General features: G+C 35.9%; 1 protein-coding gene across 1 annotated transcript in view; it reads right to left on the minus strand.

Annotated features, from left to right (window-relative positions):
* Positions 1-3,221: 3,221 nt before the first annotated feature.
* Positions 3,222-25,357, minus strand: part of KIAA0825 (KIAA0825 ortholog) — a 238,794-nt gene continuing 216,658 nt past the window's right edge. The window contains exon 19 of the mRNA XM_075726885.1: positions 3,222-3,336. Coding sequence (XP_075583000.1) covers positions 3,222-3,336 — 115 coding nt within the window. The remainder of the gene's footprint in view (positions 3,337-25,357) is intronic.

Consider the following 25,357-nt stretch of genomic DNA (forward strand, 5'->3'; position numbering starts at 1 on the left):
GCATATTTCCAGAGCAAATAGCTTTGTTGCCTGTGGTCTCTACAAAAGCCCTCTCCTGGAATAAAGCATGATCTACGGGACACTGTCAGAACTGCAGTCGCTAAAAGGCAGGGCTATGTCTTAACGCCTGTCTTTTCCCAAAATTCTCTCTCTCCTGTCTTTCTCCAGTTTCATTACTATTAATGCTATCTCAGTTTTGCCCTGCTTCTAATTTTATTAAGTGCTGTTCAAAACCAGTAAGATGTTAAGATTTGTAGCACTCTGAACTGGATACTAAACAAATATAATTAGGGATATTCCATGCCATGAAGTCTCCCACTTAAGCCTGTTTTCATAAAAAGGGCTAAGCATACTAAAAGGCTAAATGAGAATTAGGTGCAAGCATTAATGATAATGCATAGTTACCTAGTTTGTGTTATCTGATCCAATATATAGAAATATAATAATTTCCTTTTAAGCTAACTTGGCTGAGTCAACGATGACAGCTTTGCCCATTCAGAAGGGTCTGTCGTACACAACAGACTTTAATCCTTGTTTTTTACTACCTTTCCAGAAGCAGCTAACATGGTCAGATTGCAGTGGCCACACAACACAGAGCCGACACTGCAGCCAGCAAACCTGTTGCCTTCATTTATTGAGGCTAAATGTAAATGTGAGACCTTCTTGGATCAACAAGTAGTGACAAAGAGCAAGGACACAGAATGCAAAAGCAAAACATCGCAGTTTTATGAACGCCTTCCTCTCCAAAATGAAATTAATCTTAAGTCAATTTTAGAATCAGCAGAACTTTTTTAAGAATATAGGACTATTGTTTTATTAAGAAAAGCCAAAGAAAGCAGCAATCTGTTATACAAGTACTCCTAATTTTACACACCTTACAATGTAAAAATGATTGGGTCTTTCAAGTGTCTTTCATCTTTCTTCAATTAAGGGTTTAAGTTTGAAGTAAGCAGTCTTGATAAATTAATGGTATGTTACTTAGCAATCTTAGTTATACAAGTCTTATTATTATTGTAATTTTATTGAACAAATGTGAATGTTGCAAAAGTATCTATTCAGCATAAGTGATGTTGCCAACATGATGTTTCTTTTATACCTGGAAGGTCAGTTAATAGGATCACTACATTGCCAACAAACTGAGCCCTACTACTTCTCAGTAAGGACTGAGGGACAATTTCAATTTCAAACACACATTAGCTTGCATTCAGATACTCTAAAAGACATATCTATAGAGAGGTTTGGATAAGAAAAACATCCAAATAAAATATTGTGCAAAGGTTCAGCTTTTGTTCAGGCTAGTTATTCTGTCTTGTCAGCCCCACATTGGTCAAGATTATAAATATAGTCTTGCCAAGAAAGACAAAATTGTCCTAGTGCTACCCAGTGGGTTACTGCTGAATTAATTTGGCAGGGAGAGAAGGGAGGAAGGGGCATAAAGAATTTTTTTTTTTTTTTTTAACATGACTGTTTACAGATTGTTCCAGAATGACGTGTGTTGTGAATTTGAAGGATAATAACCAGTCTGAAATAATTCCCCATATGGACATTCCCATTTGAGAGTGAGTGAGGGTTTTTATTCTGGGTTAGCTTATTTCACTTGCAAAGTTTATCCTATTCAGAATAAGTGTTTCCCAGAAGGGGAGCTTTTTTACAAAAAGTATTTCAGTCAGTTTTACCACATAGACAGAAATTCACTTTATGTGACTGTACAAAAAGTTAATTATGTACAATAGATTTTGATAAAATAGGAAAGAATATTCTAAACTCCAGCTTCCACATGTACTAACACATTATTAGTATGGCTTGGAGCATGTGTGCCTCATTTGTCAGAATACCATACCTGCCATCATAGGCAATCCCTATGGCCATGTTTTAAGCCTTAAGACCACAACTAATCTTCAAAGGTGAAATACAAAGCAAAGAAAAATTGTTTTTACACTTCATCACTTCCTTATGATCTGAAATGACTATATCAGCAGCAGAGGAAAAAGTCTGTTTCATTCTTTAAATAATATTTTTAGCATTTTTGAAACACCAGTGTTTCACAGCCCTTTTGTTGATGCAGTGTTGTAACAAGATCTTTGGAGATTTGTAAGATGCAGTGATCCCCATTTTCATTTTAAATGGTCTGATATTTTATATGCACGATAAAAAAAAGAGCAATTAAGAGGAGGAAAAACTGCATTTCAGATTAGACCCTACAGCAGCATTAGCGTTATGGTTACACATGAAGATGCTGCAGTCTTTAGGAAAAAAAAGTGCCTTCATCCTATTCAAGTTGTCTGAGTTACGTCTGTAATAGCTTCTGTTACAATAGCCACCTAACTTAGCTATTTTTAGTCTTTGAGGAAGAACTTTTACTGAAAAGAAAAACATTTAGTATTTGGAAAATCTGAATATCAGACAGGGCTTACTTTGAAAACAAAATTTTACTGTATTTATCAGAAATAAGTATTGCATTCTTTATCATTTTCTCTTCTCAGTTCACTGTTAAGACAGTCCTTTGAGTACTGCCTGTGAGTAATTCTTTTAAATAAAAAGATGCTTATCAAAACTTTAAAAGCTGCTAACAAGTTTCTCTATAATGCATCTTTTAAGCCATAACATACACTGGATGTTAAGTTAGGGTTTGCAAGGGCAATGAAGCCGATGCAGTTTTGCTTGGGAGTAATGGCCAAGTATACTCATCCCGGAGCAACTGACAAAGGACTGCAGACCTATGGCCTATACCTGTCCTTTTTCATACACTTTGGGTAATTTAATGGCAGGACTAACTACAACACAAGCACCAAGGGAGAGAAAAGGTCCTTGTGCAACACTAACCAGGGGCAGGCTGACTCTGACTCCAAAATGGCTGATGGAAGCATAGCACGGGTGTTTGCTTAGCATGTGTCCAAAGTAGCATTATTTTCAGAGTGAGTTTTATACTCTTAAAACAGTTCTTGGTTTGTCATTCAGCTGTATGCCTCCGCAGTATTGAGATACACCCTCCTTGTTTTGTGACATTGACATTTTCATATATTGTTGCTCACCTTATGCATGTGTGAACAATTGCTGCCTGGATGGGGTGACTAGACAATAGCAGGGGAACATTCTTTAGTTTAAAACTCCTACTCAAGATATATATTCCTGAGCTTTCTAGTCCTGTCAGTTATAACTAAGCCATTAAGTTAATCATATTGAATTCAGAAAAAGGTGCTACCCGAAACCCGTCAAGGTAATTATTCTTCTTTATCCTGTGAGGTAGGAGTGCTCTGTGTCAAATAAACATTTTTTAAGTGTTCCACCATAACTTTCTCCTCATCTTCAAGATCTGCACCTTCTTTCATCTCCCACCTGAAATAAAAAGAACTTTTTATTAATTTTTTAGTGTGTTTTAAACCAGTCTTTAGAATAAGCAAGTCAATACAAAACTTGTTATTATCAATTCATTGCCCCCCCCAACGGTGGGATACACCGGTTGAGATTGCTGAATCATACAAAATACACAAAAATCTTGCCCCACACAACTGGCATAGCCATGAGGCAATTGACACAAGTTGTCAAAATTGCCACAAAATCTTATTTTTTTTGTGATAGTACTTTCTTTTTCTGTTTTATATCCCACACATTAGTAGAGCTGGAAGCCTTGTTAAAACTAGCAGACAAAAAGTGGAAGAGCTAATGAGTGTTTTGGAAGTTAAGCAGATGCTCTCAACACTCTGTAAGTTTGCAGTGAAAACTCAACAACCACATGATGTCCAACCCAAATATTTAATGTGAATGGTCATCATTCTCTTGCAGTGACAATACTCTGTTACAAAATACCACAAAACTGACTGGCTCTTTGTTTCTTTAACCATCAGGTATACCTATCACACCAAGAAATAAACAACATATCAGATTCTTCCCTTTCTCCATGTGAATACTCAATTCAAGTTTAGGATACAGTCCTAATACTATTAAAACTGAAAAACTGAAAACATAAAAGACTATGAAGATGATTTTTCTTTTCTTTAGTAGTTTATTAAATATAAAACCTTAAGAGTCACACAGTATTCCCTTGCAGAAAATCAGGGTAATAAATGCAGAAATAGTGCTGATACATAGTCAGCTAAACTTTGTATCACTCTAATTATGCCTACATAATGCTCAGTAATGTGGTGCTCTCTCATACAAATTTTGTGGATATTTAAGAGTTTGATATTCCTTTAATATTAATCTCTTCCTGTTCTAAGTAGATAATAAAAGTGTAGGCTCCCAGTTCAGACCAGCTGAAGACAAAAGGTAAAGTATGAATACTGAATACAGAAATCATATTTTCAAGTATTAAACCTAGTAGATTATAAATGAGCCATAGGATGATCCTGTCAAGTAGAAGACATGTAAGGAGCAGCAGAACAAAGACTGCTTTTAGGAAGCTAATGTCAGGAGCAACACTTTAATCCTGTCCTTGCACTTGTTGGGTCCTCATTCAGACTGCAAAAACCAGAAGCCATATACAAGTTTAGATTGGTGAATAAATAAAATATAATACAGAATAGTAGGAAGAGTATATTGCATTCATTATATTTGCAAAAAGAGGACAATCGTTATTGTCAATAGAGCATGTGTGCACTTTTTGTAACTGTATTTAAAAGCTTACTAAAACCAGAAAAAGAACAAGTGCTCTGTAGTACAAGCTGATAGTTAAAATACAGTTAGCAAAAATATATTCAATGAACATGTATAAATTAGCTTATATTCATCATACCTTTAACTTAAAAACTGAATCTGACAACCCACGTTACTGCCTGGAGTGAAGAAGTATCAGAACAAGTGAAGGATACTATGAATAAAATCATAAACACTGTATGTCCATGATTAAAGTTTTGCAATAATTAACTTCCTATTACTCCACTAATGTATGACTACTGTCATACTTATCTGAATATTAACATTAGGTACAATTAATTGCTATTATAGCTGTCTGCTTCATCCTCTGGTTTATGGTATGTTTCTAAAATCTGGCTGTATGAGCCCTCAGCACAGTTACTTTTACAAGCATCCCAGGTGAACGCCATTAAACAGGGTGACTGGTTTCCCTTTTTCCTTTTGCTAATGTACCAAGGAGCCTCTTCAAACCTAGGAAGAAGTTGTGCAAGCCTTAATTTGAATTTATGGTCCTCAGAGTCATTCTGAAACACCACTTTACCAGTCAAATTGATTCATTTTAATTAATTTGATTTGTTGCATATTTTTAAGTAGAGGAGCTGTTTGCTTAGAAGGACAACAACTGAAAATGCTAAATGGAATACATTCAAAACAGTTATTGCTGGAGGTATAACACAGAGATCTAGTAGTCTTGGCTAATGGAAGCTTAACAATAAATCAGCAGATTCCTTTTAAAGATAGTGACTTCATACTTGTCAGCCCATTTCAGTGAATTTTAAACGTTAGTGTTGGTAAAAATCTTCAATGTCATCCAGTTTGGACATTCTTTAGTGTTCACTTTATAACAAGTTATTACTAATACATTACATTATCATTTTATCAAAAAGTAGTCTATTTTTAAAGCATTTAAGCAGGTCCAATGAGGATAAGAATGTCTTCTATGCATTCGCTTAACAGTATCCATGAATTAAATATCTATGAAATGAGCTTGACAAACACCTGGTCCCTCATCTAATTTAGAAATTTTTCCATTCTTATGCTTAAAGTCTGGGGACAATATTGTTTTTTAAAAGACTACTGGACAGTAAGCAAGAAGGCTGCAACATATCTTTGCTGTTCTAAATGGGATGAGAAATCAGGTGTTTGTGTTCAAGTGGAGGAAGAGTCAACATTTACTACTCAAAAATTTGTCAGAAGTGGAACATGTTTTTACTAGCATATCTAAAATGTGTGACAATTGTTTTGGCAATAGTGATTGGTACAAATCCAACTAGCCAGTTCAAGTGATGTGAATGTGAATGAAATTACCATCACAAATTACTTTCAAAATGCAAGCTTCATCAGTTGTACAGCCAACCTGCACACCTCTGTTGTTTCAAATTATTAGTAACATAGCTCTTAGAGAAAATTTCCAAATACATAGGTGGCATATATTTTATTTTAGTCTGGCTATATTTTGGGAGATTAAATAAAATCAGCATTTCAAAATGGTACTGGAATTATTTGTACCAATCCATCATACCACCATCTACATTTTGCTTAGAGTTCATATAACCATAATAAGATGAATCCGAGTGTCCAGAAAGCCCAACTTCCAGTATATTCTTCATATTTAAATGAAAGGATATGTTTAGAATAAAATGCCATCACCTTTGTAATCTTTAGGGTAGCATTGCAAGTTTTCAGGCCAATACTACTTGTGTACTTACGGAATTAAACATTTGAAATATGTTTTAAAAAATGCTGAAATAACAAATAATATAGATGCCATATTGTGTGCACCTGAAGCAATTGCCTAAAACCTTTTCTCTATGCTGTTCCTTTCTGTGCAGCATGTGTCTAATCAAGGGGAAAAAAAAACCTGGCAGTGTATTTTTCAGATAGATGCAGCAAAACACATCAGCAGAGATTAATATAGGAATCACTGAAGTTTTCTGCTGGTCAGCCTAGACCTTAGATCATGTGTTGAAAGAGGATAGCTAGCACTGGGAGGGCTTCTGTTTCTCCTCATAAATAAGAGGCAAGAGAGGAAGAAGTCTTGGCTTGTGCATCCACAAGCTAACAAAGTGCAAGGGGAGAAGTATTCAGTGCCCCAGAAAATCCAGTGATTCCAGCTCAGGTTTCCTTAGCAATGTATCCATGTGCTATCCTTGCTTAGAATTAGCATCAATACACCATTTACATAAATGGGTATACAGGGCTATGTTTTGTGATAGTTTTGTCTCTCCACTATATTGAATTATAAAAGATAAAGAAACAGTAAATGTGTTTGCAGAGATGCAAAGAAAAATCTCCTTGAGTGCATCTGTTAAAAAGCATGCTGGGCATTTTAGCAGGGCTGGATTTAATACATGGTGATACATTTGCTGCTTTGATTTTCTGTTGCACCATTGCATATATTTCGTAAATTGTAGATATATTCCTATGAAGGCACTTTTTAAAAATCATAATGGGGATTATATATTACATTTAGGTGCTTGTTACAGATCAAAAGGAAGTATATGCAGTTGATACCGAAGCAGTAGTATATTAAATTAGAAATAAACCACATACAGTAGTGTGTGTATAAGGATTACCAAAAGTGACACAGATTTTACCTGTAGCAGATTGCCACATTTTAAGAAGTTTCATTAAGAAGTTTACTTTAATAGATCCTCTTTGATTAGTTACTAAGTTTGTTTATTACAGTTCATTAGTTATAACAAGTGTGTAAAGATTAGAAGGAAAAAATTATTTAAAAAATTACAAGCAAGAGTAAACATGAACAAAACAAATAAAATGTAAGAATACTTTTCAACTCAGATGTATTTTGAACTTTGAAAAATCTCCTTATTTGTATTATTTGAGAGACTAAACATGCCCTTTTCTAAAACTTACACAAAATAATGTCTAAAAAGCAAACAGTTTACAGAAAGGGTCATCCTGATATAATTTTGTAGTGGTATTTTATGTATTGCTAATAGTGATTATGTAATATTTTGATATCTATTGCATTTCTTAATGTCTTGAGAAACGTTACATCACACATAACTCTATGGAAGGAAGACAAAAACGTTGTTTCTTATGGAAAAGCTAATATCTCAGATCCTCTTGTAGGGAAGTGTTGGCAAATGATGAAACATTAACTGTGCAGCTGTACATTAGATAGCTGAAAATATGCATTTCCATATTGAATAATGGCTATACTTAATAGTTGCCATGTATCAAAAAATAGCAATGTATTGGATACTGAGCTAAGAAGATGACATAATTCACATCTAATCTAAATCAGACACAGACAGTGCCATTCAAGCATCCTAACACGGGTAAATATTCAGACTTAAGCACTGCAAGCTCTTAAGCTTATCTATTTTTAATGTGGTGAATTACCACTGGAAAGCTCTACAGACACACTATTTTAAAGAGGATTTTTGATAAAAACAGTAAGCACAAGTAGAGGTGGTCTTTTTTTACCAAGTATTATGTAAGAAGGCAAGAATGGGAAAAGAATACAAAAAAGGTGCTTGAACTTAACTTACATTCCTTTTTATCTGTACATGATTTAAGAGTTGTTTCATGTAATTTGCATGGAAATATTTTCCACATATTCACCTTCAATTTCTTCAATAAACTGTTTTGCTGTAATTTTCAAACTTCTGTCTAAATGGATTTATTTATAAATAGCACTACAAACTGAAGGAGGTGAAAGAAAGCAATAGTTTGTGCATAGACAACTAATTGATGTAATTTTGTGAAACTGAGATGAAATTCATCCCATTGTTTAATAGGTGCAGATTTTCTGCAAGGGACTTAACCCTAATACGTGCTGCCAGCTGTGGCATATTCTCTTACACCATGTGTTCACAGCTGCGGAGCCCACCCAGTTCAGTTGGTCCTGGGGTCCCTTTCTGTTGAAAGAATATTGTCCATGTGCAAGTACTTCTAGTAGCCTTTTATACTTGAGCAGACATGAAACAATGAATTCTATTTTCTCCAAAAGAGGTCTTCATCCTTGTCCTTATGCTTGCTCCTTGTAGAATATAATTACAATAAATATTATTAGTGGCTTCATGAAGATGAGACTGACCATTTTTTTTTGCCAGCCGTTGACAGAGAAAGAGGAAAGTGACAAAGCAGGCATGAAGCAGAGACAGGTGTTTTGGTGTTTTGGTTTTGCCTTTTGCACCCTCCACACTAGTTGTAAGCCATCATCACACATTCTATTCTCATACCTGTGCAGGACCTTTACTGAATTCAAATACCTTTGGTTGAAACAACCATTACCCCTTTGTACCGGATTATGCTGGCACATTTATACCTGAGATGGAAAATATGTGGAGTTTGGTGTTTTTGTATAGTTCTTGAGATTTCTTATGATAAATCAATACATTTAAATTTAAATGTACATGTAAATGTTTATTTTAATCCAAAATAAGCGTATACATTTAAATGTATTAGAATACTTCCAATAAAGTCATTAGTGTTTCTACATTGAGCTGCAATGGGTAGAGAAATCAGGCAGTTAAATAAAATATAATATCTTGCTACCAGCTCATGGAGCATTTTAATGAATTAACTTTTGCTTCCTGAAGTTCATGAGAGACACAGCTGTGGATTAATCTCTTGCAGGCAGTGAAAGAATTTTTTTATCAATGTCCAGCATGTTATACTTCAGCATGAAACAAGAAATCTTTTTTGCCATTTTTAAGTAATAGAAGAATATACACCTCTGTAAGTTTCACTTCATATTTCAGTTGTACTTACACTTTTTATAACATGAGAAATCATAGACCATGAAATGCGCTTTACATCAATGTTAGACAGCCAACTAAATCCAATGTTTGTCCATAATCTTAAGCCCTGAAAAATCTTTCAGTTTCTATGTGGGGCAATGTTTTATTTTTCTAATGGTAGTATTAAATTAAAAGGGAAGTCTCTGGCAGTTGAATCAGATTGCATCTGGTTAAAATAATTTATTTAAGACTGTGTCTAACATTTTAATTCCTTAAATATTAACCATTCAAAATATTTCTGCTTTGTTTCAGTCATTTGTGTAGTAATCTTCTCAGACTTTTTAATCTCTCTTTAATCCATCTACTAAACACATACTCCCCTGAAGGATACAAAAAAAAGAGAGGGGGTGGGCAGCCATGAAATACACAACCACTGCACTTCTGAACAAGACCCAGAGGAACAATGCAATGCATGTAAAGGTTTTGGTAGTGTTATTCACCCTGAAGTCACACCAACTGGTACAACACCTCTATGCCTACCTAATGCAAAACAGTTCACTTGTCTTTCTTCATCCAAAATAAACAATATCCCCCTGTAGTGGAAAGTTATATTGCTTTCAGGATGATCTATGTGGAAAATCAGTGTCCTTCATCATATTCAGAAATAAATAAAAACTGAAAATTTCAATAATTTGTCAAATTCCTCTCTCTCACATATACACAGACACCATGAAAAATGACCTCCCAGAATTTTCCCAATCAGTAAAATAAATTCATTTATTTCCTAGAGGATATGGAGGAAGACACCATGAGAATTATTATTTATGTTTTTAATTATCTCTGTGCCACAAAAATAGGACCAAGGGAAAGAAATTAAAGGAAGACACAGCTATAAGGGATCAACAGAGTTATGCTCCTACATCTAAAGAGCAAACCAAAAGAAGAGACAGTATTTCGATGTACTGAAGAAATCAGTAAATGGGAAATATTTTAGAAAGTATGTCATGAGAAGAGAAGAGAATAGAACTCTGACTCACAGGTTAAGCTGTCCCAGCTATGAAGTTAAGACATTAGAAGGATATTTAAGAAGTTTTGAACTGAAATAGAAACTTCACAAGTGTTGGAATAAAATGATGAAAGACCCTTTTCCAGGGCAAGAACACAGCTACGAAGGATGTTGTCAAGGGCAGTGGAAGGCACACAGCAAAAATTTTAGAAGCTTTCCAGCTGCAATAAGAAAGGAGAGGTAGTATTTACCCAGCCTCCCTGTTATTGGTGTTTGCTATCCCACATCTTTGAAAAATGATGAATCAAGCCTCACAGACACCAAGCCATGAGTTGCAGACAGCAGGAACATACTGCAACAGTATGAAGCTTTCTCTTAGGTCTTTTTTTAAGTTAAACTTTTTTGCTCATAATTCTAACACAGTAGAAAACTGGCAAGATCTATATCTTCAACATTTCAGTTGGTTCTTTTAAAAAAATCATTAAGTTAATCTATTTTTCAGTGCATTCTTGAAAGTCTTTCTTAACTGCATAGCTTTAAATAATGGACATTTGATAGAATTAGGCTCATACTGACCCAGCTTTGTTGAAGCTGTCACTGTATCTTATTCTGAAGATAGTCCAGTTTCTTAGGTTTCTGCAGCAGCAGGATGTCCCTTTAATTTTATTTTCAGTTTTCTGAGATTTCTTGTTTTATACACAACTTGTATACTGTTCCTCTAGATCCAACACCATTTACATTGCAATAATGCTGATGTCATAGTTAATGTGTCAAAAAATGGAAAGATGCTCTTAATAAAGGTTTGATAAGTGTTTCCAACTTGGGTGAGAAAACATATATGTGTATGCATATATGTATATATATGACACTTCCAGTTAATTAATGATAACAATAAAGACTGATAGAGAAAAGGGAATCTACTAAACAATCAACAGAGACTAATTATACACTTCTGAGAGTGGCAGGCTGTCAGTAGGTGAACACAACTAGACTGAAATGAAACCAGAAGTTTCGGACACCTAGGTATTTACTCCCAAGAGCAACTTGGAATTTCAGTTTGCATAAATCCTAAAGGAAGAAAGGGATACAAAAGAGGGAATTCACAAATTTCTAACAGTTCTCTTCCACACTGATCTGATCCACTAATATTCCTCTTGGACTAAGGCATCAGAATTCCCTTAAGGCTTCTTGTGTCCCAGACCTTGTCCTACCGGCTTTCCACCACTTCACTGTCACTCATGGAGTAGGTATCTTCTTAAACGGGGGCTTGTTATTGCATCTAGGTGGATAGCGGATTCTGGGGTGAATTACATGCTGCAATGCATAAAGAATAAAAGGCCTATAGAAATATACATATATCAGCAGGATCCCAGAACTATAATGCTTTTGCGAGATGAAGTGAATGCTGGCACATTCCCTGAGTTGGCAGGTTTAGGGAAAATGCCTGCCACTCTCTCCGTTGCATTTTAATAAATATGTTTTTTTATCCTAAATAGTGAAAAATTTTGGCTGAAAGATCTTGAATAACGGGAGATTTTAAATGACCTGTTCATTGTCAAGTAATTTTAATTAAGGTGAGTCTTATAAATTTAAATCCAATGTGAAAGCATTTGGTTTCAAATAAGCAAGCGATGTAAGTTTTTATTCAAAATAATATTTAAATACTGATTTTTTTTTTTAATTTCACAAATTCATTCTTTTAACCTAAACTGATATTTTCAGCTTTTCGGGTAACCAAGTATGTGTAAGGAATTTTATGTTTAAAACAAAGCATTTTGATCTTTTGCTGTTGCTTTTTCAAATAAGTTAAACAAAAAAACCACCGAACCCTAATAACAATAATTTATACAGCTTCAGTTTGCTGGACTTGTGCCTTACTCAGATTTGGACTAAAATATATTCTCTCCTAGTCTAACTGCTTAGAATTTTAAGCAAAGTTTATTCACAGAGGATAATTTCTTAGAATGACATTCACAGAAATAATTGTGCTAAGATCAGATGTGCTTATTGCCTGCAGATTGTATCCTGTCCCCATTCTTTCAATTCTTCTTTACACTCTCCCAAAAACCTCTAGTGCATCCATGAAGTTGCTTATCTGACTCTGAATTATGCTTGATTATGCAAACACATATAATATTTCAAATACATATGCGTATCGCATACTTTATATACCTATATATACATATACATATATACATATACTCATACAAATAACAGAGTAATGATGCAGGCATTCAAGAGGGCAGATTTTATGGAAGAATGGGATCAATAACACTATGTCTAAGCTAAGTGCTTGGAGGTGAGTATTCAAAGGATTTTATATTTTCAATAATTTTAAATAACTTGCTAATCATCATATGAAATTCATTTAATTATTTTGAGCATTAATATAATTTTTCAAGAAAATCAAGAGGCCCAAATTCACAAAAGGAAGTATCTTATGATCACAGTGCTAGCAACACTTCCATTCGGTAAGCTGAGTTTTACCTGCATGTGATTACGTGGTAGAGCTTAGGAACCAAAATGCATCTACTAAAAATATCCTGCTCTTCAGATCATGCACTATTTGTTCCCTCTCTTCAACCCTCCCTATTTTATTTCAATTTACAAAGGCTTTCCATAATGAATGTTGAAAACCCAATGTAAATACTTTAAAGGATTAAGCTTTCAAATGTGGTTACTGTGGCATATGTATGTTCAGTAAATACAAACACAAGATATATCTGCTGAGAAATTATATTTCATAATTTGACAGCTTTGTGGCTTAGGAATATAAAAAATTCATATTTTGTCAACAAGAAACTTCCTCCATTTGTTAGGAAGGGGCTACTATGTTAGCATAGAAAGATGAATATTTTGAAAACGCAGATTATTGTGGAAGTAATATAATCCCCTACTTTTCTTAATGCATTAAATTTAAAACAAATATTAATTTTCTTTCTTTTAGAAGAATTCCACTCAGTTCATAACTTGCAGAAAAAATGTACAGTCTTAGCAGAACATTTAGGGGAGCCAGGAAGCTGACTTTTATTGGTACCAAAAGGTTTTATTCAAATTTGAGCAAATGATGGGCTGCTGAAAAATCTTTACAAGCTTTCATGTTCATACCAAAGAAAAAAACACTCCTGCCTGGCCTGTGGCCAGAATCCCCCCGTCTCCTGTGAGGACCAGGCATGCCCCATGCTGGGGTACCGTAGGTGCCTAAGGTTGGTGTTCATCTAGATCAGGGCCACCTGGAGCACGTTGCTCAGGGCCACGTCCCTTTGGAGTACTTCCAAGGACAGAGACTCTATGGCTTCCTTGGGCAACCTGGTCCAGAGTTTGACCACCCTTGGAGTAAAAGAAGTTTTTTTGATATGTTTAGACAGAATTTCCTGCATTGATATGGCGCCCATTGCCTCTGGTCCTGCCACTGGGCACCACTGAGGAGAGACAGTCATCTCTACTCCCTCCATCAGGTGTCTGTACCCATGGATAAGGTCCCCCTGAGCCTTCTCTCCTCCAGGCCAAGCAGTCCCAGCTCTCTCAGCCTCTCCTCATTTCATCGTATTTCACTGTACCATGTGGAGCTACCCCAGATGGCACACAAACACCATGTCTCCTTCACACCTATGGAAATCCTATCAGGCAGCCTTACCAAAGGAAACATTAGCCCTGTCATTAGCGCTGTCCCATATGGCATAGTTGTCCCTCCTCATGCACGCTGCAGCTGCATCTAGCTCTGACTACTACGCATTCGTGTAACTAAAGATGGTATCATAGGATATTTGTACGTGGCATGACAGAGTGTTGTAGATAAATGCCAGCAACAGCACTGAGTGAGCCGCTCCCTGTTCTGCAAGCGGCGTGGTTATGTTCGCATGGTACTGGCTCAAGTGAAGGAGGCCACACCTGCACTGATGAGGGCAGGCTTTAAATTTCTCAGATGACCTCAATTTTGGCATTTTACACATTCTAAACCTTCAGCTTATACTTTGAATAATCTTTGGAGACAGTACATTTATACACTATCTTAAAACTATAGAGTGCCTTATGGAAAATGCTGACAAAAATCCAATACAGAATATCACAAGATAGTACAGAAGCAAAACTGTGTAACAGGGAATATAATCCCAATACCATAGACAAGTAAAATAATTATCTTCTGTTGGTATTAAAAAGACACCTACATATGTTTCAATATAATCCAGCTGCCAACGGAATGTATCTATTTCACTCCTGGCAGGTATATTTCCTGGCATAACTACATGCTTTTCAGTAGGGCTCCCTGGGAACGTGTAGTCAATGAGGGAAGTGTCCCAGGTTTGGTGGCCTGGGAGATGGGGTTCCCTGCGTGTCCTGGCCTCCTGCCCAGCTCACAGCTTTCATAGGGGAAAATTCCCTCATTCAGCCAGCAGCGGTCACGGTTCTTCTGACATGCGTCAAGTGCTCCTACTGGTGAACGAAAGCTCCCTTAACTTCCCAAGGCTTCAGATGAGCCCACAGGAACAACATCTAACCGATTCATGAGAGTCACTTGTACCCTGAGAAAAGGAAGGATGTTGCCTTTACATTACTTTATCCATGCCAGCTTGCCTCTATGTAGGAAAATCAAAGTGATTATAACTTTTGTAATAGCTGAAACACTGAAGTAAACTGGCTAACATCAGTACTGCACATCAGTACTTCATTTCCCTGTCCGACGCTCACAGGGTAAATGTGGTCCCTCCAATAAGGAACAGCATGTGAGTAGCACTTGTACATCTTTTCCTATAGAAAACAGATGTCTACTATAAGATTATCTACATTCATCTTTTTCAGGTCTGAAGTACATTTTTGAAAGGCAACTGTATGGAAACTGTGCACTAAACGGCATGACCAGTAATGGGTAATACTGAGTCGGGATGAATTCTTTAATAGTAGAGACTGGGAAAGAATATGCCAAAAATAAAATAAGAGACGGAAAGGCCAGGATAAATTGGCTGGTTTCCATTGTTAGATACAAAAACCCCTGAATTCAACAAGCCCAGAAGCTGCTTCTTATTTTATTTTCAAAACTTAGTAACTGGTTGTATAGCCCTGTCTCACTCTCCCGGAGGATTACCGAGGCCAGACTGAAAATGCAGCAACCAGTTGATGCAGAGGTACCATCTCAAAGAAGAATAAAATAATCTGTAGATAAAAATCTACATGGCCTAACAAATCAATTTCAGTCTAGCAAACAGGTGAATAAGCAAACACAGAGGAGGAGATGAAGATACCTAAACAGGATCTCTGTCCACAGTATGCTTCATTGTTAGTCACTGAGGTCTTTCACTGCTGTATTGCAACCCTTTACAGAAAGGTTTATGCAAACCAACCAACCAACCAAATAAATAAATGAAGTATTTGTTTATGTTTGGAACTGAAAAACTAGTAAGTTTCCCCAGTTCATTCCATGCAAGATAATATTGCCTATATCAGTGTAACTAATATTTACATCCAGAAATGAGAACGCCACAAATGCTAAGAGAAAGATAAGTGAAAAGAGGACTGAAAATATTGGAGATCGGTCATGCAGACCAACATCTTGCAACCAAGGAAAGGGAGAGAGAGCTAGTAGAAATTCCCCAATAGCTCTCCTGAATAAATTGGCAACGAGCTTTCCTTTCTCTGCTTTGCTCAGGTACACTCCTTAAACTGTTGTTAACTGGAAGAAGATGAATAAACAAAGACAGATTTCATCTGTTTTTGACTCATTACAAAGACTGGTGACTCTACAGAACAGCATGCTGAGCGCTAGTATGGAAAACTGATCTCGAGGAAAGCATCTATAAGAAGTTAACTTCATAAAGCTGTGTTTTAAATACATTAAATTTTAAAATCACGTTGATAATTTACTCAACATGCATACACATGGAAATCTTTTAACTGTAAATAGTGTTTACTGTATTTCAAGATACATATTTAGAATAGTTGCTATACAGGGGTTTGATTAAACAGAAATACTACATGATGAAATGCCTTAATATACCTCATATTTACCATAGCTTTTTCCACTCCTCCATTCTTTGGGAAGTTAAATACTACTGTACGAATATTGTTTTAAAGACTGGGGCTCTAGTTTTCAAATTCTTAATCTAAATTATACTGTTGATTTTACTAATGCAAGCAGTGATTGAGGAATTTTCCTCTCCTTAATATAAATACTAAAGGAGTTGGCCTATTACATTAGTTTACATTAATGTGTTAGTGTTTCAATAGCCAAAACCTTGTGGTACAAAAAGAAAAAAACCCCAACAAACATGAATGTAATATGATAAAGCTTAAATGATCTGAGCACAATATATCTACTACCAATTTTGTATGTCCTCCAGTGAAGATTTAATAAATTGCCTAACAGGCTAGTGAGAATAACATTTGGCAAATTACTTGCCAAACTTTCTGCTGGCATTGTTTTGTAGGGTACATAAGCTAAGGATGGCATTACTCAACAGATAAGGCAAAAGGCAGTTTTACAGCTTGTTGTGTAAGATACATATGATGTCAGGAGTGGAAGTCATAAAGCAGGGAGGAGTCAGATGAAGAAGATGACATGTCAGAAAAGAGTAACACCATGCAAATACTTGGTCAAGACATATAGATTCAATTGAACTGCACAGGTTTGTTGTTGCTATCATCTAAATGATATTTAGTCCCACTGATTGTTGGAACTGGGAACTTGCTTGGGATTATGTACATATATCTGCAACCAGGAGACTCAAGACATATGTTCACAACTTTTACTGATGCAGAAAACACCAATTTCATGAACACTTTTTATGGATGTTTACCCGCTTTTACATCATTTTCAAAAGGAAAACACATTTCAAAGCTAGAAATCAAGAAAATACCTTCAGACAGTTTAACAGGTTGGCCTTTGCCAGCCAGGACCAAGGCTCACATCCCTACTTTGCCACCTTGGTCAGGGACCTGGGGAGAACAAGGGAAGACATGCAGCACTCTATTGCACTGCAATACAGTGATTCAGTGAGGATTTTATTAATTCCTTAATACAGGAGAAAGAAAATGTCACTGTGGGATGGTCTGTATCTTTCTAATTCAAATGACTCACAGGAGACATGCAAGAGTGACAGAGGAAGGGTCTCCCATGTACCGGTGAAATCCCCACCTGCCAGGCTCCTCACTTTGTGTCTCTGCGGGATGAACTTTAAAAGGTTTGGATTTCAACTTGATGTGGGATGGGAACATTTTCTAAATCTCAGAAATCTTCTCATGACAGGAATATAATTTCCCCTTTTTTATCTGCCAAGTATACCAAAATCAAGCTGATAAAATCTATATATCATCCAGATATCACGTATGAAAATTTGGCAGATGCCCAAATAAGCCGATATAGGTGGAGCCGACAGTATCTGGTAAAATGCCTATCAATTAATGCCATTTTCAGCATTTGAAACAGGAATCTGTAGCCTATTAACTTCTTTGCAAGCTGCTTACACATTTCAGAGAACATGACGCTAAGCAACAGCATTTGATCAACCTTGATTAGGATAGATCTGAGGTAGCAAAGAGTTAAAAATGTAATAATTCATTGCCATATTTGAACTCCCGGTAATGCACTTTTTATTTTTTAAAAAATCAGAAAGCAGCACGAAGTTCAGTGCTTTCAGAAAAAGAATAATTCCTGCATAAAGAGCTGCCAAAGAAATAAAATGATCGATATTACAATAAATGAGACCATGAAGCCAAAGTTAGTGCAATGTTTCTCTCTTTTTGAAATTCTAATTCTCTCTATATTTCTGCTCAAGGCAAATAGCATTCTTACTACATATTTGTAGAGCATCATATGAACTTTATTCTAGGATAAAATATTAAAAGAATAAATTGTTGAAAATGTATTGAAATGGTTTTAATTATTCAGTATTTTTAATAAGAATGATAGATTTAGAAATTACAAAGAGCCTTAGGATCATAAAATCTACAGTGTCTGCTGCACTTGCAATGTCTATTTCATCCTAAGCAGCAGTTTTTCTGTTTCTGAAGTATCTGAAGCAGCCACAGATATGGCTGAAACCATGAAGATAGAAGTGGGCAGTGTGTAAAAGTATGCTTTTTCTGTCTACTTACAGCATTTTTTAGTGACTGAGTCACTTCAGAGGAAGAGATGAAGTGCTTGTACTGGCTACATTAAGATTTTTATGAGCACAGGAACCTTTGAGAGGTCAAGCACAAAATGACTACAGGCCTGGATCATTTTTATCCTATGCTCATACAAATCGTAGTTAAATAAATGCCACACCTACTTCTTCTACCTTACATAGTCACTTACCACCAATTTTTTAACATCACAATTCTGCTTCTCAGATGCAGAGTCAAAAAGACTTTGACCTCTTATAAAAGATGAATAATAAGACAAAAGGTATTTGTGTAGAACTGCATTCTCTGCCTGGAAATTACTTTTCACTGTAAAGCTGCACACCCTCAAATCCACACAGAAATTTGTTAGAAGACCAAGAGACATAGGTATCATGGAAGAGATTAAAACTGGGCAAGTATCTGTAGAAAAAATATGATGGAGTCTGTGTAAAATGCCTTTAAATAGTTTCATAAAATTGACTTCATGCCAAAATAGAAGAGGCAAGGTTTACTTATATTGTGTGTTATAAATTATGCCCATGTTTGTAGCAACCACAAATCGGCTCCTCTCCTCCTGAAATTCACGACTATTGCTGTCAATTCTGTGACTTGGAATGGTAGCTGTGAGAAGTGAAAATGGAAGTGACAGCATAAGTGACACTGAAAAATGGGAAAAAGGAAAAGGCAGAAACATGGAAACAGACACACTTAAGCAGTTCCCTTCTTTTTGGCAAAGCCACTAGATTTGCAAGCAGAGCTATCTTGAAAAATTTATAAACTAGGAATATTTACACTTGCAGAGAAACAAGGTGCAACTACTCCCTGCACAATATAGCACCACCAGTGAAGGATAAGGGGATTTCCTTGTAGAATCTATTCAATAGACAGACCTACCAAGACTGGGCTATTACCAGGATAAGTAAGTGCTTAAGTAAGTAATTAAAATATTTTAAAAGTTGGTCACTGTGGCTTAAAGGTCAGCATAATATCTGAAGATAAATTAAAGGGTTAATAAATAAAAGAATCACAAACAGGTAAACCTTGAACCAGAGATTTAGAAGAGTATTTATCTTGGAGGAATATATTAAATAGATGGAAAGATAAGTAAATGGAAAAAGTAAATTATGCAATTATTTCAAGGATGAAAATATTTCTAAGACTGAAAGCATTTGACAACCTCATGGAGCTAGCTGAAATCACAAAAAAAGAAGATCAAAAGAACAAGACCCATGTACACAAAAAGTGGAATGAAGCAAAAACAAAAAAAAGAGTAAAGGAGTACCCAGAAAAGTTTAAGAAGGTGTTAATACTGTTTAAAAGCTTGTTTTCACAAAAAAACATTTTGTTCAAACATATGAAAGAAAATAAAGGAAGAAATTATCAGATGTTGATATTCTAATCTTACAAATGTTAATGGAAACTTTATATAAATGATATACATCAGCACAGATGTATTTGTTTAAGCCAGAAAAAAATTATGTGGTAGTTCTGTATGAGTATTCTCAATATCCAAAAATGGTATTGCAGATTATAAAGCTGTTAAGCATGTAAAAATCAGTGTTCACTAGACAGGCATACCAACTGTGGAAATGACAGGTCATAGACCACAATTTGATTTAAACTCATAAAAATTTTCACAAAAATAATATTATTTTAAGCATATTATTTTAAGTCCAAAAGAGCCACAATTAAATGGGCTCATGGAAAAAATGGTATTAAAGATAGTAAATGTGCTTCAATGTTTAAAAAAAAAAAAAGTTGGTATTACTAAATCACACTGCAGTGCACAGCAAAATAGAATTAGCACCTGCTGGAAAGTTGAGTAGAAATCTGAAAACCAGAATACTTGACTATGTAATAAGTTATGTTCAAAATAAAATTTTTAAATACTCATATGAAAAGTCCAATAGACATATATATGACAAAAATTAAAAGAACTTAAGCCTTCTCATATGACAGTACACTTATGAGATATGAGATGACAGTACGTATACAGTATTATACAAGTATATACTTGTAAAGCATGAGTGCAAGTGAAATTTCTCCTTACACTTAAAAGATGGACACTGAATGAACAACAGTCAATTGATAAAACAGGATACATTTTCATATTTTGCAAAAGGAGGAGGAAAATTTCTGAACCTAGCATTGCTGACACAAAACAGAGTTTGTATGAACTGCTGGCTAATGCTGCAAGATGGAAGCTCACATGCAGATCCATATTAAGGTAGGAACTCTGAGCTCAATTTGCTGGATGCGGGCGAATATTTCAAGCAACTATCATTACATGTTTAGCCTTCTTTTATAGTCTTTTCTGGGTAAGACACTAAAGCTTTGCACTGATCAGGTATGGCTACCTCAAGGCCAGTGATCTACAAGCCAAAGGAGATCAACTCAGGGAATGGGAATTGTTGACGTGCATTACGTTACAGTCAAGTGTTTTTTTCCCTGAAGTACTCATTCAGTAAGTAAATATAAAGATCCGGGGGCTGTGCGGAAATGCGACCCTCCTGGAGCACTGCAGCAGAAGAGATTTGACTGATTTGCAGAGAGGTATTGCAGTTCTGAGACACAATATGTAAAATTCTTCTTCTCTTTAAGGCTGGTTGTGCTTATATTAGCTTATCTATTCTGTATTAAAGACTTGACTTCCTATGAGCTCAGTCTTCATTAATAAAGATATATCCAAACACACACACACAGAAAAAAACCAATGTAACAACAATTTATTAGATATGCAGGAGCTAATATGTACTGTTTCTGAACAATGAATTGTAAGGCTCAGCATGTGACAGTTAGTGGTCTTCATATAGGTTGTGTGATAAAATACACGATGCATTAAAAAGCTCATTTTTTTTCCCCTTTTAACTGCTAGTTCTATAACCTCCTTATTTTCCTAAATTTGCTGAGCCTCTCTTTTTCTTTATGTTTTGGTAGTGAAGCAGATTGCTGATAGCACAATACCTAGTGCAACATGTCTTCTGCAGCAATTTTGCAGGTAATTTCCTCAAACACAAAAGACACAGTACATATAGGACAGAGCTAGTCTGTAATTTACTTCTGGATAACAAATTATCAATTTAGTCACTCCTCTAACAAAACCAAACTAATTTTCCTCTCTTAGATTGATTTTTAACTGTGCTATTACAATATTATCCAATACTACTAGTATCATGCATATTTAATTTTATTTCAGAGATAAAACATTTTGTGGAAGGAAGAGGAGGATAAACTGACACAAAATGAAACAATTCTTCATGTTAAAAATAACCGGCATGAAAACACAGTTGCGAGGAAGGTAAATTATAAAGTATGCATTTATCCAATCATTTTAAATACCATAATTACACTGACTGCTCATCAAAAGACTTTTAAGACTCATTAAAATTATAAAACATTTCTAATTAAATCCAGATTTAAATGAAGTTTCTATAACGAATCTACATGGTACTTTAAATCAAACAAAAAAGTTCTGGTGAAAAATCCAATTAATTGAAGTATTTGTAAGAATTACAGCTTAATGATGGGGACGCAGCAGTTGCCTTTTATTTAAAATTGAAGATTACTGTGTTATAGCCATCTTTAGCCCAAACTTGTCCATAAAATAATCAATCTTCTAGAAATTTCACATGCTAAATATTATTCCGGCATGCAATAATTTCTTTTCTGGAAATAGTAACTGTCCAATTTAATATTGGATGCAAGTTGCTCTTAGGGCTAACATTACCTTATATATACCTATATATATAATATATATATTATTAATTGATGCTATCAGAAGGGGAAGGGGACCTGCATTCTTGTTAGTCCAGACCAGTCTGAAGGACATGCATACACTCATACGTACTCTTGGTCACTGCATTTTACCAGTTTCAGACATGGGTGCCTGTTTGCCAGCCAAGGCACTGGGGAACTGGACTTCTGTCCAGTGCATTTGGATGGTCCATGAATACTCATGAATACTCATGAATACCATGAATACTCATGAGTACCATGAATACTCATACAAAGTACCCTTCTTCCTTCAGATCGCGTACAGTCTCCAGTCTTCGAGGATTTACATCAGGCTCCCTCTTCTGATCTGAAATGGCTTTACCATTTCTCAGTTTTATCAACAGCATTGCTCTTTCTCAGTCTTACTAATAGCATTGTCCCCTTTATTCTTCCTAGTGGTGTCACTCTGGTGTGAGATTAATTGTCTGCTAAAGCTCTTTATTGTCTTATCTTGAGGACTGGACCGGTAGACTTTCACAAGACCCCGGTCTTCAGTCAGGTTCCATAGCTTAAAGCTGCTCAATATCATACACAAACATTCTTCATCAGAGTCTGAACAGATTCATTGCTTTTCACCATCAAAGTTGGAAGGGAACTCTAGAGGTCATCCAGTCCACCCCCCCTACTCAAAACTGATGTAACTAGATCAGGCTTGTCAGGTCCATGCCCAGCAAAGTCATGAAGCCCTCCAAGGATGGAGAGTCCACAGCATCTTTGGGCAACCTGCTCCAGTGTTAGACCACCTTCAAATCCAACATAAATATGTGCAACTATCCCTACCTATTTACAACCTTTGTTGAACCGCATATAATGATTTGTTAACTAATTTTTTTTTCACCTGTAGATCTAGTTTTAGTGAACTAGATAATACGCAGCTGTGGAAGAATTTGCTATAAGTAAAAAAGAGAGACATGGCAAAATTTGGCTTTTTCTCCATATATTTCAAATGAACACCAGCAATTCTAGCTATGGCTTTGTTTAAGGATGCAGGAATCCAGTGTGGAAGCCCTCATTGGCATTTGGTGATACTCAGGAGTACAAAGGCGCTCTCTCATAATCTGATGAAACAAGGGGAACCTCAGGGAGCAAAGTGTAAACAAACAGAAGCTTCCTTGCTACTTCTCCCTGTGGAAACTTCACCTGTGGAAGAGGTGATGGAGGAGAGAACATCCTTTTGCAAAAAGAGGAACCTATTCAGAAGAGGCTGGAATTCATAGAACTCCAGAGGCACAGGAGGAAAGCATGTAGATAAGATGGCAAAAGAAGAGTGACATGCTAACATGAAAAAGGAAGGAGGTTTATACATAGATAAGGGCAAAGCTACACTGATCTATGAAAATGGGAATTAAAAATATACATCTTTGAGGAGCTCAGAAGAAGGGATCCAGTCAAGGGACTTAAAACTGCTTCCTCATAAAAGAATTGGCAACACAGTTCTTCAGCTTTCAGTATGGACATTACCAGTGGCACAAGAAACCCATATAACTGAATTTTCTATATATTCTTCTCAAAACAGCCACATAGAGAAATGTATCTCTATTTAACAGAATGTAAAAACAAGGCACAGAAAGATTACAATGGCCCAGAGTTAACAGTCTTCTAAAATGCGCACCTTGGTTTTCATTGAAGAAGTAAAGGAAGGAAATAATCCTTCAGTTCCAGTTTTTTCCATGTGCTCTACTTATTCTCTTTGCTGCAAATTTATTCCTTAGAAATAAAGAGATGTTACATTCACAAGGATCAGTTTGGGCAGTCTTACTCTGTCACGATAGTGGTGACTAAAGACCTATTTCCTCTGGCTTTCCTATCCCTCCTGGTCATGGTGCCAGGCAAGCTTCTCTAAAACTGGACTGCACTTCACCTGGGGGGAAGCTGGTGTGGCAGAGATTCACTTCCACAACTGGATTTCAAAAGAAGGGTTTTTAATATGGAATCTCAGCACATGGGGCAACATCCCAGGCCAGGTTGGACGGGGCTGTGAGCACCCTGGGCTGGTTAAAGCTGTCCCTGCTCACTGCAGGGGGTTGGGCTGGGTGACCTCTAAAGGGCCCTTCCAACCCAAAGCATTCTGTGATTCTATGATATTGTGAGAGGTCAGAAGTTTTCTGCAGCTTTCCTGGCTCTTGAGTGCCTGTATTCCAGCAGCAAGAGCTCTGCCCAGCCCCAGTGAAAGGAAGGATACCACCTAGCAGATCTCATTAAATGGTCATGTTTACCAGACTCTGACATTTTAGACAAAATAAGGAAACATACAGGGTAAATGATACCTTGAATTATTTTGCAGGATTTTCAATCTACGCTGTTTGCAAACTATGTGATTGTTGCTTTCATATGGGATATTTACTCTGTCATTTCCCCCTCCTCAATCCATCCATGTTTGAAATTGCTGCCCTTGATATTCTTTTTCCTTTTCCCTTTCTTTCTCAATAGTCTTTTTTCCAGATGCTCAGGGGGCAAACAGGCAACAAGTTAGACCTGTCTCCCTCTATACACACCTTCTTATGTGTGTGTTTACAAACTGAATGGTAAGAACAGTATGGTTTAGCACAAGAACTACAGATCTGAAGAAACAAAAATGAGCTGCAGTTTAGCAATCAACACTTGTAATAGACTACATAAATTCTACTGTACACAGAAATAACAAGACCTTCTTGAACCCTCCCAGTGATTAATTAGAAAGCCTGTCTTACAGATTTTTCTCTCAGGTGTAGTAACCTTGTGGACCTTACCATTAAGAACTAATAAATAAATGCTTGGTTAAGCACAAACTGGTTGATAGGCAGTGAAAAAGAGTGATGACCTTGGTTTTTATGCAAGACAGTTATCCTGTCATGTTACCTTAGAGGACAAAATAATACTAAACAAAAATAAAATTTTCAAGTGCCTGGTATAATGAATTATTTAGAAAAATTCATTACTATATTTCCAACATAAATGCAACATGCAGGAACTATAGAGCTGAAGTTGCATACAGGGTACACTGTTTTCATCCTATTTTTAGATTAGCTGCACTAAAAATCTGAAACAAAAACAGAGAGAAAACCTACAAAAATTATTATACTAGTTAAATAAACCACATGTATTTTATGTCATAATATGTCTGTATATTGAAAGACAATGATATTTTTTTACCTTT

Source organism: Pelecanus crispus, chromosome Z (assembly GCF_030463565.1).
Source record: "Pelecanus crispus isolate bPelCri1 chromosome Z, bPelCri1.pri, whole genome shotgun sequence".
NCBI classification, from domain to species: domain Eukaryota; kingdom Metazoa; phylum Chordata; class Aves; order Pelecaniformes; family Pelecanidae; genus Pelecanus; species Pelecanus crispus.